Source organism: Coccinella septempunctata, chromosome 3, assembly GCF_907165205.1.
Source record: "Coccinella septempunctata chromosome 3, icCocSept1.1, whole genome shotgun sequence".
NCBI classification, from domain to species: domain Eukaryota; kingdom Metazoa; phylum Arthropoda; class Insecta; order Coleoptera; family Coccinellidae; genus Coccinella; species Coccinella septempunctata.
Window position 1 is genome coordinate 4,299,279 of NC_058191.1, and position 14,960 is coordinate 4,314,238.

The following is a 14,960-nucleotide window of genomic DNA, read 5'->3' on the forward strand; positions in this document are numbered from 1 at the left end:
ATTAAATGATCACATGGCATCATGGATTGGGAATAAAACAGTTTTCGTAAACTATATGGAATGCCACAAATATGAAGTTGAACAAGGTAAAATTCAACGATCATCGGATCCATTGTTAACGTGTCCAGGTAACGAAGAAGCAGAGATGGTTTTCCATGTCTGTCACTTGAAATCTGATGTTCATGTAACAATGCGATGTTCTGATACAGATATATTGATCATTATGTTGGGAAATATGAATTTCATCGAGAAGAACGTCCAAATCTCGATGCATGTTGGACCGGCAATATGACATTCATTGATGTCATCAAATTGTTTGCATCATCGGGTCCAAATTTGTGCTCTGTATTGCCAGGATTTCATGCCTTCAGTGGATACAATTTCAACTCAGCATTTTACCGTAAAGGCAAAAAAAACGTTTGAAATTCTCCGGAAGTTTCCAACGTACATCCAAGCAGTGAGTGACTTTTCACAAATTCCCAATTGTAACCTCGATCAATTGTTCACATACTTGGAATGCTATTTTTGTAGAATATATGGATTTACAGAATTTGATGATATTAACACTGCTCATGTGTTAACATTCAATAGAGCATACGGCAGTTAAGATGATTGAAATCCACTTAACTTGGAAAAAAAAATTGACGGATTGTTATTCCCGCCCTCTAAGGCTGAACTGAACCAACATTGCTTTCGAACGGCATACATCGTCCACCTTTGGAGCCAAGCACATTTACCTGTACCTACCGATTTATTTGAATGTTGATTATGTTGATAACGAATTAATAAAAATATGAATGATTAATTGCATATGTGCAATAAGATCTATACTATCACTTGGACACAGAGAATCGTCTCGGGGTCACTTTAGAAAAAACAACATTCTGACAGTTTATGGTCTCTACATATAAGACTACTTCTATTTCTCCACAAGCACCAGTATTACTTTGAGGACTGTAAGAATGGTAATAACACAAGAAGAACTGAACCCTTCTTTTATCCCATACACTCCTCAACTTTAAGGGAGAAAAATGTCCATTATGTAGCGATGAAATTATTCAATGGCTTACCAAGAAATTTGCAAGGTATCGATCAGTTTGACCTTTTTCGGAGAAGGATTCACAGCTACAGCTACATACTTCAGTGTTAACCTTATAACTTGGAAGAATTTAGAGAATTTTGTAAAAAAAAAATTGCTCCTGAGATATATATTTTTGTTGTTGATTTGACATGTTTCTATTTTATTTTGACATATCTGTGACAAGTAAATTAATTGTAGAAATGGAATGAATATACTATACTATAATTAAGTATGTTATATGATGTTGCTGCTTTACCTACATGTATCATGGGTTAATCGTAACAAACCCATTTGATATTGATCGAAATCATAGTTTCAATAAATATAAATGTTAAAATATCCGTAGGCTTTATTAACATATGAGAAAAAAGCATCAGTCAGACCATTGAAAATTCCGCGCGCCGTATAAATGCATGGACGCGCTCATACATTTTTGCTCTGACTGACGGTCTTTCCCCCGCTAGACATGCAGCTGACGGTCATTTTTATATTTCCATATATGTAAGAAATCATATGGAGTTACATGAACATCATTCATTCATTCATTCATTCATTCATTCATTCATTCATTGCTGTATCCCGTTGCCGGGAATGAATCTACAAAAAGACGAAAAAAGGGAAAAAACAAAAAGAAAAGAAAGAGAAAAAAAAAACATCTCTGCTTCTTCGTGACCTGGACACGTTAACAATGGATCCGATGATCGTTGAATTTTGTTCAACTTCATATTTGTGGCATATAGTTTACGAAAACTGTTTTATTCCCAATCTACGATGCCATGTGATCATTTAACCAATCGTCCATCAAAAATTCAACGAGTGCTTCTTTGAAAATAAGTGTGGTGGGTGCGGGCGTGGGAGATGGCGGAACTTGGGAAAAAATGCAAAATTTCAAGTGATTTTATCAGGGCTGAAATTTTCTACATGTAATATTGATATTAATCAGAAACATAGTCAGCCGATCGGCGGAGGGTGTAAAATACGTCAGTCGAGCACGTGAACTTGGGGAAAAAATTTGAGAGTCAAGTAATATCATCCCGAATGAAAACACCTCCATATGATTTCTTACATATATGGAAATATAAAAATGACCGTCAGCTGCGTGTCTAGCGGGGGAAAGACCGTCAGTCAGATCATTGAAAATTCCGCGCGCCGTATAAATGCATGAGCGCGCTCATACATTTTTGCTCTGACTGACGGTCTGCGTGTCAGCTGCGTGTCTAGCGGGGGAAAGACCGTCAGTCAGAGCAAAAATGTATGAGCGCGCTCATGCATTTATACGGCGCGCGGAATTTTCAATGATCTGACTGACGGTCTTTCCCCCGCTAGACACGCAGCTGACGTTCATTTTTATATTTCGATATATGTAAGGAATCATATGGAGGTGTTTTCATTCGGGATGAAATAACTTGATTTTCAAATTTTTTTCCCCAGTTCACGCGCTCGACTGACGTATTTTCCACCCTCCGCCTATCGGCTGACTTCACTATTTTGTTTCTATTCAACATTAATATTACATATAAAAAATTTCAGCCGGGATAAAATCACTTGAAATTTTGCATTTTTTCCCAAGTTCCGCCGCCTCCCACGCGCGCACCCACCGCTACTTGACCAGCTGACGGTTGGTTTCGTCATTTGCAATGTGACTACAACCTACAGTATTAAATTCAGCCGGGATGAAATTCCTTGAAAAAAAAGGCCCTGCCTCCCGGACTAGTAGGGTTGCAAAGGTTGTGTGGTTCTCTCACCCACTAAACTCCCTCCCCTTTCACTGGTTCTTCTATACCTACCTCTTTTAATTCTGCAGTTTTCTTATACATCGATTCTCGATTGAATTTTGATTCTAATGAAATAATGGAATTCTGATTATAATTATGCAAAAAATCGATAACCATAATGGACCAATCGAGAATATTTATGGAAGTCGGAAGTGTATCTCCTGGGTTATTTTCTAGACTGAAGGCATAAAATGCACGAACATTGTTTCGCAAAAATGATTCTATAGATTTGGCATCAATAACAATGATTCGAATGATCATCAAATCATTATTTAAAAAGTAATTATTCGAATTTGTTTACGCCATGAATGCATAGACTGATTTATTTTCCAGAAATTCTATTTTTATGATGACCTTGGGTTCTCAATAGATCGATAAATAAATTAATATACAGGGTGTATTTGAAGGTAAGTCTTTATTTCAACAGAAGAACCGGTCAAAATGAAGCGTTTCACCAAAAATCACCTATAAGTACAAACTTTCAAAATAATAAAGTTGAAAAAAAAATGAAAATGATTACTGAAATAGATCCTAATACGACCATGGACCGTTTGTTAGCTGAATTATAGCAATGCAGTGGGAAAAAGCTTATCTCCTGATTCGACAATGTGGTTTCGTTCAAGATATTGGCTCGTTCGATCGGTTCGATATTCACGTGGTAATGAAAATGGAAACTTAGGATTGCCGAATTGTTCTCATTATTTTTAGTAACTTACACGATTTTATGAAATGGCTCATTTCGATACCAACTCTGATAAAAGAGACTTAGGTCACAAGTGTGAAAAAAAAAGAATATTACTTCAAAATCTCACCAATTAAATTCGTTTATGATATCGTTTATGATTGTTTAATAAGAATGAGGACAGAAGTTTTTTGCGGAACAAATTTGAGGGGTGGCCTTCTCTGCCCCTTGCAATTATAGGAGAAATTTTTTCCATTGCCTTCTCGGTCTCATAGAATATCTGCTCAATTTGATTTCTGTCAACACTCTGGTTTTACGAAGAAAATTAGAAATTGCTTTTTAGGTGACATCTTTAAGGATCTGTATCTAAGAAGGGGCTGCTCAAAAAATTATATGAAAAAGCAACACTATATTTTGACAAGGAATCACACCTCAATTTTTTTCGCAAATATTCATTTGCAATCTGTATGTGGGAGAATTTCTAGTTAATGTAAAAAATCTACAGGGTACGAAGAAAATTTCAGATTTTTTGAAAAATTTAATTATCCGTTGATAATATAATTGATCCGCCTCTTGACTAATTAAATTTTTCTCTAACCTACTTTAACTTCTGCTGATGGAAATTTTGAAAAAACTCAATCCCTTCGATATAATCGAATTTAAGTTTCGATTTCTAAATAATCGAAATATTTAGCCAAAAGTATAAAGTATTTAATTTTAATAAGCTGTATCCTTCTGATGATTAACTACATCCACCTTAATCAGATTTTTCAATATGATTTTTTTTTCTCCTAAAGATGTTTTAGAAAAGTAGTGTGATTTCCAAAATTTTGTCACATCAGGTTAAATATTTGTTGAACAGTTAACTTTTCTCGTAGTTATTTTTCTGCTCACACTATACCTACAAATATGCAACGCCACTGCTCACTGAAAGCTCTTATCTATTTATTATGATAAAAATTTGTCTGCTTGTCATCAGCTTCCAAAGACAACCCCTTGCAGAACACTGAGCTGTTTTTAACAATAACGTCGATTTTTAGGCGCCGGAACGGTGAAAGGTGAACTTAGCAGTCAGATAGGGGGCGCTTGAGATTCACAATGTGATTATAATCAATATTCCAATTGGTCGTTGACTCTAAAAAAGAAATCTAGCACACTGTGTAACCCAGTCAGAAGGTATTGTGGTCTTGAAATCGAAAAATATGAAAAGCCGTAATCGAAAAATTTTCTTACAAAAACAACCAGCAAAAGAATAACCAGCATGACGAAGCGAAACATCAATCATCGTCTAACGTGTTGCTGAAATTCCAAAACGTATACCCTCTCTAATCTAATTAGTTTTTATGCTTTCACAATCCAATTATTCATGTACCAAAAATCAGAATATGTATTTCCAATTTATTCTCACTAGTTCATATGTATACAGGTGGTTAATTCATTGGGAAATGCGCATACCTTCAGGGTAGATGTTGGAAACCAAGATACTGGGTGATTTGTCGATTTATTAATCATAAATTTTTGGAATAATTTATAGTATATAGTTGAAAATTGCAAAATGGCGTGTGCGCTGGTCCAAAAAGAGAGAATCTTTTGGTTTATTAAAGGAAATATCTTGCACATATTTTCACGAAGCGCTTAATTTCAGAGTTACAAGGTATTGAAATTTGTCGCCACTTTGTTTTTGAACTCTTATTTATAGACACGAGAGCGTTATCATTCAATTTGACTAATTTGAGCCGACAACGGTTTCAAACGATTGGTTTGGGCCTATATTGATGAGAAATTCTTGGTGGAAATCAGATATGTTTGTCCGTTGCCCTCAAATACTCTAACTTCCGAACAAAAAGTGTCAGAAACTTGAAATTTTCAGGGTTGCATGTAGGTCGAGTTCCAGAATGGACAGAATGGGGCCAATAGTTATGGAGTTATTGACAGTATTGACACCTTCAGTTTTTTCCTCAATATACACTTTGAAAATTACCGAAAGGAACCTTTAGCATCCTTCTTCGAATTGAATTCATATGGATATTCGATATGTAGATATTTTCTGAGCATTGAGCAATACCAACACTCTCGGAATAATGCATTTTCTAATATCGTATTTACCCATCATTCTGCCTAAGATTTGATAATTTCGAAAGAATTCACAGTTCAATAATACATTTTCCAAATACAGGATGGGCTTTTTAAAATGAAACAGACGAGGCAACCACCTTATAATTGTTGAAGAAAGTAACTACCAGAGACAAACTCTCTGGTAACTACCAAAAATAATTATTTCGTTGTCTAATGTTGACAATTAATGGTTACCATCGTAACCACAGAATGAATTAGTCGAATAATTGTGATTTCACATAGCGTGGTTAGCGGATTTACTAGTACTGTACGAAATTCAAAATTGAATATCTCGAAAACAAATGCATTAAATGAGAAAAAAATTAATACGCTGAATTCAGGATAAAAAGACCTTTCAAATGAGGTATCACTCACCCAGTCTTTCCTATTCAAAATTTAGGGGTTGGTGTTTTAACACTAAGGGTTGAAGCGATATAGTTGTGAATTTGACCTTGAAAGTTGTCCCCCTCGAAACAAAAATCGACGTGTCCAAGCATTTTTTCGAAATAAATTTATTCCGCCCGTTATCTCGTCTGTTTCGTTTTAAAAAGCCCACGCAGTATGTTTTTCAGGTGTTCTCACTTCCTATGTATTGATGATTCAGAATAAAAAATAATTGTTAGCAGTGAAAATTAAAAGTAAACAATTAAAAATCGGACCGTATTCTCAAAATAAACATAAAATACAATTTCATTCGTTTGTTTCACTTTCAGAACAAGTGTGCCTTTTGTGAAGTGAAAATTGAATTGAATTAAAAAAAAATGGATTTGTGGAAAATTAACGAGACCAAGTCGGAAATTCCGAGATTGAAGTCGGAATTTAGTTGAGAGTTCATTTAGACTTGAAACCTTGAAAGTCTCAATTTAGTAAAATTCCGACTCTGTGTTTTATTCGGTTCCCACCTTCTATGGCGACGTGGATCATTTTCAAAAATATGAGTTACTATACTGCATTCAAATTTATTTTAGCAGTCGGTAGGCCATGAATTAATTTTCTCAAGTTTTTGTAACTAGAACGGAGTAAGGTTGGCACTCATGAAATGTCATCAATATCATAACGCCGTTGCCACAACTAATATCAACAAATACAGCATAGATAAAGGAGGAATGAAATACAGAGACCAAGTGAACAACTGAACTCTGAACAAATATTTTGTTTCTTCAAACAAAATATTTGTTCAGAGTTTCAGAGTTGTTTCAGGTATTCTAAAGTCGACAAAATGCCGAAAATAGTTGAAAAGCCGCAAAGAAGGAGTATCAGGAAATGTTATGCAGAATTGAGGGCAGCTCATCTGAAAAGTAATCCTGATACTCTTTCATCTACCATTTTCCAGATGGTATCAAACATTTTCGATGTAAGTAAATTTTTAATACCTATGTTTCATATCAATCTGAACTACTTTTATTTTAGCTGAACGTTTCCACAATCCGAAACATTGTTAATGAAGAGGACGACAAAGAATATGTATTCATAAAATACTGTGTGTTCCCACATTTACGATGAATTGATGATTATGTATTATGTAGGAATGACAAATTTGATTGTTGTTGTATTAATTTTAAACTGATGATATTTCTTTCGAAACAACTTGTTAATAATACATATAAATGAATATACTAAAATTTTTCTGATATTTTTAGAATAAAATTATTGAAAAAAGTAAGAATTAGTGATCAAAATTTCTTTCAAGACCAATACAAAATCGAACGATCCCCTTCATTCTTTTAATTTACCCAAATCATCGAATAAGTGAAATTGAATATGAAAATTGCAGGAACAGAAAAAGGCATAACATATCAGTTATTGGCTGTCTCAATTTTCGAAAATATTTTCGTTTTTCATCATTTTGATAGTCAGCAACAAACAATTCATTTAGATTATTCTGAAAAATATTAATAAAAAAACGGTGAATTGAATTTTTGTATGTTATATCTTATTTCTGCTATTTCTGACTCATTTTGTTGAGAAAAGGCTCTTTAACTACATGTAGTGCCATTTTGAACTTCGATTGCAAAAGAAACTTTTGCTGAATTCAAAATTCCAATATGAAACTTTATAGGTATCACTATTTAATAAAGAATTAATTCCGTAGTCTCAGTTTTTAATTCGAAAAAATAATCATTAGGTACTAGAGACTAAAATAAAAACAAAATTATATAGTCACCGAAATAACACTCGTCGATTTTTCGTTCAAAATTTTCATAAAACATTTATGTCATATTATAAATGACGATTCTTCTCAAAACACCGCAATGAAAATTTTCACGCAAGAATAAATGATTAATGGTAATTTTCCTATCAAGTTAACTAAACCTTCCGTATTTCAGAAAATAATAGAAATAGGGGCACAAGCGAATTCGAAAAACATGATGCGAAAATTAAAATAATTTGTCTCATTGATATCATATTATTATAGAGGGTTATTTTTATAGTAAAATATTTTGTGAAAAAATCAAAGTTAAATTACATGTTTTCAAAAACAAATTAAAATTATTAAAAACCAAATGGAGTGGGTACTTAACCTTCTGTTTTTTATTCTCATAATAGCAACCTTTCGTTCTGCAGCGATTTTCTCGAAATTGGTTGGAGGTAAGAAAAAATGTCAAGGCTTCGAAAAGTTTGGAATGAAATCCAGAAATTCATTCTGAATTTTGGAATATACTCACTCCGAGGGGTCCCAGCATCTCATCAGAATGGGAGGGTAAAAAAAAACGCAGAGAACATCTCAAGCAATTTATATGGACGCATTGGACGCCCCTATACACGTGGTAGGAATAGGTACGTACGATTCCTCATTACTCACCTTGTATAATGATGATGTACGGATATACTATATTGTTCAGCAGCAGGGTGTTGAGTGAATTTATATATAGATTCATAGTAAAATTAATCAATTTGGTTATGTGTTATATTATAACCCTAACCGAGCTGTTAATTTCCTTTGCAAAATATTGCCACTTTCACGGTTGCCGAGGACTGCGTAATGTAGGTACCTAATGTCGGTAATTGACAGCTTTGAGAAGGCATTCTATTAACATAGGCATCTTTTATCTTCATAATTTTTCAAAAATCTCATAAAATTTCGAAAACAATTGATTGTTGGAGCAGATGCACCCATTCTGAAATTTCATTCAGTTTGAAAAATGCATATCCATAATATTGATAAAATATACAGTGTGGTCCAACGAAAAATTAACACCTCGATTTTTCGACTCTAAAATGAAAATGTGGAAAATCGCTCGAAGCTGAGATTGTAGCATGGTTCCAGCCGGCTGGAGCCGAAGTCTACATAATCGTAGACTGATAGCATTCCAGGCGTTATTAATCTATGCGGCAATCATTTGCTTGACAGGGGTTTTTTTTATTTATTTATTTATTGAGAAAAAGGGATACAAACAGGTTACACCCAAAATAGCATCCACAAATAGATAGAATACAAAAAACTTATAAGTGTCTACAAAAGTACCCACGGTTATCCGGGAAACCAACAATGTACATTCCACAAAAAAGAAAAACCTAAATAACTAGTATGCACTGTCTTATAAACAGAAAATTTCCTTACATTTCTTCTTGAAGGAGAGCAAGGACATAATGAAAATATTTAAATCAATGACATATTTATTAAAGTGGTCACACATCCTGGTCACAGGGGAATTCCTACCCACGTTTGTCCTGAAACTTCTGTTATGAAAAAGCTGTCTATTTCTCGTTTGCCTCTGCGGTACATGAAAATGCACGAGTGATAATAACTCCGGCGAGTCGTAGCAATTCATCACGATCTTGAAAAGGAAAATTAAGTCAGAAATTATCCTCCTTTGTTCTAAAAGTTGGATACCATATCTGTTTCGAATATCACCGATTCCCAATGTTACGTATTCCCCTGTTATTTTGAAGTGAAGAAATCTCACCAATTTATTTTGCAGTCTTTCAAACCGTAGCTTGTGCACATTATAATATGGAGACCACACTACACTACCATAACTAAGTTTACTGAATACAAAGGAATAATACAGAGATTTCACCGCCGCTTCGTCCTGAAAGTCCTTGCATATTCTACATAAAAAACCTAATGCCTTATTAGAAGTAGACATGACAAGATCGAAATGAGCATGAAAAGTCAGTTTTGAGTCAAATAGTATGCCAAGGTCTCTAACTTGGTCCACCCTGACAACGCTATTCTGTGCCAGATGGTATCGAAAGTTGATCCAATTATTCTTCCTTGTAAAAGTAATACATGCACACTTATCATAGTTGAGCTTAAGTTTATTTTTGTAACAGTAGACCAAAAATCTTTGGAGATCTTCCTGTATATTGTAGCAATCCTGGAGAGATGTTATTCTTCTGAAAATTTTCAGGTCATCGGCGTATAAGAGGATGATACAATGCTTGAAGCATTCTTTGATGTCGTTGATAAAAATCAAAAACAATAAGGGGCCAAGATGTGAACCCTGGGGAACACCCGAAGTGACCACGAACGCCGAAGACAGATAGCCGTTCAGACTGACAAGCTGACTGCGACAATGAATATAAGATGACAGCCATCTCAAAAGATCTCCATGAACACCAATCGCCGCTAACTTCATCATCAGAATATTATGGTCAACTTTGTCAAATGCTTTACTGAAGTCAGAGTATACTGAGTCCACCTGAGTTCCATCATCCAAAGCCCTACAAATGTATTCTGAATAAATAACTAAATTTGACTCAATGGAACGCCCCGAGAAAAAACCATGTTGACATTCAATTATTGATGATCGCACACTACGAAACAAAGAATCACAAACTATGCTCTCAAATACCTTACTATTGACAGTTTACTGATTCCGCGATAATTATTTACCTCGCTTATTCTATTGCCTGAATTCTTATAAATCGGGACTAGAAGTGCCCGCTTCCAAACAGCAGGAAATATTCCAGATTGCATTGATTTATTGAATAAGATACTGAGGGGAAGGCACAATCCAGTGGCACAATGCTTAATGAAATACGAGGGGTATCCATCAACTCCGGCTCCAATATTATCATCTAATGACTTCAGCCTACTTTCTACTAAATCTGATGTGAATAACACGGCATCTATTAGATTGTTGTGACCAGAATGCGGAACACTGTCAGAAGCCTGTCCAACAGGTTCGTACACACTACGGAAATAAGAAGCAAAAAGATTACATACGTCCTCAGCTCCCTCAGCTATAGTATCATTATATTTCATTGTGCAGGGTACAGAAGAATCCCTTTTACAATTAGATACATAGTTCCAAAATTTTTTCGGGCAAGTCCTTATTTGTTCCTGCACAGCATCAATATATAGCTTATAATCATTATGTATAAGGTCTTTACTTTTAAATCTCAAGTGTCTAAACTTTTCATAATAGTATTCATAACCGAACTTCTTCCATTTTCTGTGAAATTTATTCTTCAGTTTAATTACATCGATAGTTGTACTGGAAAAATAAGACGGATATTTTCTATTTTTGATCCTAACTTTAGGAACAAACAACTCTGTACCCTGCTTAAGAATTTCGTAGAAAACAGAAACAGCCTGTTCAACAGAGATATCAAAGATATTATCCCAGTCTTTAGAAAGAAAAAAATTATTCAGTTCAGTGTAATCACCCCTCCTGAAATTAAAAAAATATGAAACTGATAATTTAAGCTTCTTTAGCCTAGAAAAAGGAACATAAAATTCAACTGGTGGATGGTGTGAATCTTGATCGACTTGATCTTGAACGGGGAAGGTCAATAAAAATCATAACGAACACTACGAACAGTCAAGCTGCCATCAATCCTCTAGCAGCTGACAAATGCAATTCTGCACAGAGGTACCTCTCCAAATTAGGAAGTCGCAACCGACTGCAACTGATTTGGGTACCTGGGACACTCAGTCACTCAGACTTCAGAGTCAACGAGTTATCGGATGCTAAGGTGACAGACGTCCGTCAATCGTTCAAGAAGTCCGTCACTGGAAAACGTCCGTCAAAATCTTGAATTCAATTCAGTATTTTTCTCAAGAATATTCGAGATGGATAATAAAAAAAGAAAGTGCAAATTTACGGAAGATCTTTCAAAAAAATTTCCATTCCTTAAAAAAACAAAACTTGATTCTAAAGTCCAATGTACGTACTACGTAGTGTTTGGGTCAATTAGGCACTGCATTTGGAGAAAGAAGAGATATTGTACGGCATGTTTCAAGTTATATACAAACATGAAAAAAATGGTTAATGCAGCAGCGTTTTTCTCCCTGATCAAATATTTCAGACATTCAAATTTTGAGGATGAAGAAGCTTCTCTAGCAATGCCCGAAGCCCTAATCTCGTTCCACAATGTAATGCATATATGCATTACATTGTGGAACGAGATTAGGGCAATGCAATGGTTATAAACCATTGCATTGTATTAATATTATTATATTCTCGTTTTTGTGTTATAAACTTTTATTACTTCTCTGTTTACAATAAATTATTATTTTTTAACACCATAAGCATATACACCATAGCATATACAGGGTGAGTCTTTGACTCGTACAAATATTTTACATTAGATTCTTGAGGTCAAAAGAAAAACTTTTTTCCCTCACCACTTTTTCCAAATCGGCTCGGTTTATAAAAGATACAAGTTGTTGAAAAACATAAAAAATGTTATTTTCATAGTTCTCCCAAACGGTTTTATCGAGAGTAATTAATTTTGAAATATAGTTTCCGAGTAATTTGACGTTCAAAAATAGAAAATATATATGAAATTCGAAAAATGTGGTACTTTGAACGAATGCAACTCTTTTTAAAAGAACCACAGATGTGTAGTATCACAGAATTAGCTAGTTATTCTGAAGGTTAATTTGTTTTACCCATAGGCCTAATAAAATATTATTAGGTCTGTGGTTTTACCAGGGGTGGCACTGCTCATTATGATACCTAAAATGGCTATATCTTTTTAACAGGGCTGAATCGGAAAAAAATGCTACAGGAAAAAAGTGTTTCTTTTTACCTCAAGAATCTATTACTGTTAAAATATTTTTACGATTCAAAGACTCGCCCTGTATATATGTATTAATATATGAGGGGTTCATAGCTGAAGTGAACCAAGTCCATGCATGCAGCCTAGTTTTGAGATAAATGACTTAGAAGTTGTTTATCACCAATTAATTCAAAAGTGACTTCTTTAGATTTGTGTAATGTGAATGTAAGCATATGCTTACATTCTAACCTTTTAAAATCTAAAGAAGTCACTTTTGAATTAATTGGTGATGAACAACTTCAAGTCATTTATCTCAAAACTATAGGCTGCATGGAGTTGGTTCACTTCAGCTATGAACCCCCCATATACACATTCACCAGGTCCGTCCTAGATTGTCTATGGTCCGTCCGTCATTGAACTGGGGATAATCTGGTCAGCTTAGGGATGCTCAAGCCAGTGAATGTGCGATCTCGACGTTTATTGGCCCAGAACCAACTTTCAGAATTCCTTAGCAAGGAAACGAAACAACAGCTTGATGAAGCAGAAGGTCCTGGAGTATTGCCATCTCGGCGCCTTCCAGTAAACAAACCAACCCAGGTTTAGGATTTTCTACAACCAATAAAAGATCTATAGAGGCTGCCATCATGGGACGTTGCAGGCTCAAATCTCACTTAAACAAATCCAACAACGTTGTAAAATACTCTGCACGCTTTGCCTAGAGAAGGATGAAACCACAAATCACATCCTCTTTGGCAGCGGGCGGCAGACAAGCAGGGTGAGACTTGGAATATTTGGTTCTCTCAAGGTGAATCTAGAGGAACTCAAGAACCATTCCCTCTGTGACATTATCTCTTTCTTCTGTAAGATAAGGCTGGAGGGGGAAGTTTTAGCTCTCTGAACTTGTTTGTGTGCCACAATAATCAGGATTACTTATCACTTATAAAAAGGGTTTTAACTCAAGATATTAGATACACGTGTAAGTTAAAAAGATTATTTATTTGTTAGTAATCTATACAAAGTCCTTGAACACAAATCAAGGGGAGTTTTCTTCTCTGCATTTCTAAGGTCCAAACTAGCTCCATGTTCAACTAACATACGAGCCTCTCTTTGCCTATCCTCCTCACATGCTAAATGTAACGGTGTATTACCATAAGAGTCTCTTGAATCTATATCAAGATCATCAAAAGTTAAAAGAAATTCTACTATCTCAGTATTCCCTTTAGAAGCTGCCCTATGCAAAGGAGTGGCACCTCTACTATCAGCTATGTTTATATCAGCTTTATTTTCAAGTAATTTCCTGCAAATCTGAAAAATGAATGGAGTATCATAAACTGTAGTTATTATACCTTCATTATTTACCTCGAGCCAACCTTTCGAAGCAGCATACTGCAGAGCTGAATGACCACTAGACGTTTTTTGATTCACATTACATCGGTTTTTAATCAAAAGACACACCACTTCGAAGTGCCCTGCTGAACTTGCAAGAATGAGTGGAGAGTTATCATTATCATCTAAGGCATCAACTGCAGATCCCAATTCAATTAAATGTGATACTAATTTCAAATTTCCACCAACACAAGCCCAATGTAGAAGTATTCTCTTACTCTGAAAAAACATTAATCAAAAAAATTAGATCCCCGGTACGAACTGTCTTTGCAGGTAAAACATTGAAATGATGTGATTTTGGTGAATGCAGCTCATTTTCTCATCCTTCACTTCGGATCTTAGATATAGTTCAGTAATATCTATTAAAGTAGCATGACATCCACCAAAATGAAACATTTCAACTGTTTCCTTTCCTTGCAAAGAACCAAAATACAAAATCTAATTTATGTCCAAATACAAAATTGTTATGATCTCCTGGAACTCCAGCTGGTTACACAAAAGAACATTTTTTATTACTATATTCACTTGCTTTGGCACTGAAACAATTTGCGGATACTCTACAAAAGCAATTCATCTAAATTTTTGATCTTTGGCTTTCTGGAACTGTTAACAAATTCGGTAAGAAAAAGCATAAGTGAATACCTCATCTTGCTTATTCAATAAAGTTGGATCCTCTTCTAATTTATTTCTCACTAAATCAAAATCTCCTTTATGAGCTGACTCGAAAAGAGAAATTTGCCTGGACATTTTCAAATTTTAAATTTGTCCGCAAATATTATGCTTGGTAATGATTTGACCTTGACAACAATTGTCAAATTTGACAATTGCAGAATTCTTTCCATGCATCTTTTCTCAACAAAAATCTCAGGTTTATTTTTTATTTGCTGAATAATTATTTGGAATATTTGCATCATCGTTTCGCTTTGAAACCGACCCAGATAACTATCCAGCAAAAATTCAATCTCTT

At 34.7% G+C, this 14,960-nt stretch overlaps 2 protein-coding genes across 2 annotated transcripts; both read right to left on the reverse strand.

The window, feature by feature from the left end:
• Positions 1-9,031: 9,031 nt before the first annotated feature.
• LOC123308992 lies at positions 9,032-9,820 on the reverse strand. Its single transcript, XM_044891828.1, has 2 exons — positions 9,562-9,820; positions 9,032-9,432 (listed from the first exon to the last, which is right to left on the reverse strand). Exons 1-2 carry the CDS (start codon positions 9,742-9,744, stop codon positions 9,193-9,195), a joined length of 423 nt encoding a protein of 140 aa, XP_044747763.1. The 5' UTR covers positions 9,745-9,820; the 3' UTR covers positions 9,032-9,192.
• A 3,764-nt stretch (positions 9,821-13,584) lies between these two features.
• Positions 13,585-14,808, reverse strand: LOC123308991 (26S proteasome non-ATPase regulatory subunit 10-like). The gene is made up of 3 exons (XM_044891827.1): positions 14,636-14,808; positions 13,967-14,212; positions 13,585-13,912 (listed from the first exon to the last, which is right to left on the reverse strand). The coding sequence occupies exons 1-3, from the start codon at positions 14,738-14,740 to the stop codon at positions 13,598-13,600; spliced, it is 666 nt and encodes a 221-aa protein (XP_044747762.1). The 5' UTR covers positions 14,741-14,808; the 3' UTR covers positions 13,585-13,597.
• Positions 14,809-14,960: the final 152 nt, after the last annotated feature.

What these genes read in the sequence shown, in the direction of transcription:
- LOC123308992 (XM_044891828.1), bottom strand. Translation starts at nt 9,744, where the DNA reads ATGTCTACTTCTAATAAGGCATTAGGTTTTTTATGTAGAATATGCAAG. An exon ending in AAAGACTGCAAAATAAATTG is followed by an intron (nt 9,433 to 9,561) that starts GTGAGATTTCTT and finishes TTCCTTTTCAAG; the next exon opens with ATCGTGATGAATTGCTACGA.
- LOC123308991 (XM_044891827.1), bottom strand. Translation starts at nt 14,740, where the DNA reads ATGTCCAGGCAAATTTCTCTTTTCGAGTCAGCTCATAAAGGAGATTTT. An exon ending in TATTGAATAAGCAAGATGAG is followed by an intron (nt 14,213 to 14,635) that starts GTATTCACTTAT and finishes ATGTTTTTTCAG; the next exon opens with AGTAAGAGAATACTTCTACA. An exon ending in CTTCGAAAGGTTGGCTCGAG is followed by an intron (nt 13,913 to 13,966) that starts GTAAATAATGAA and finishes TTCATTTTTCAG; the next exon opens with ATTTGCAGGAAATTACTTGA.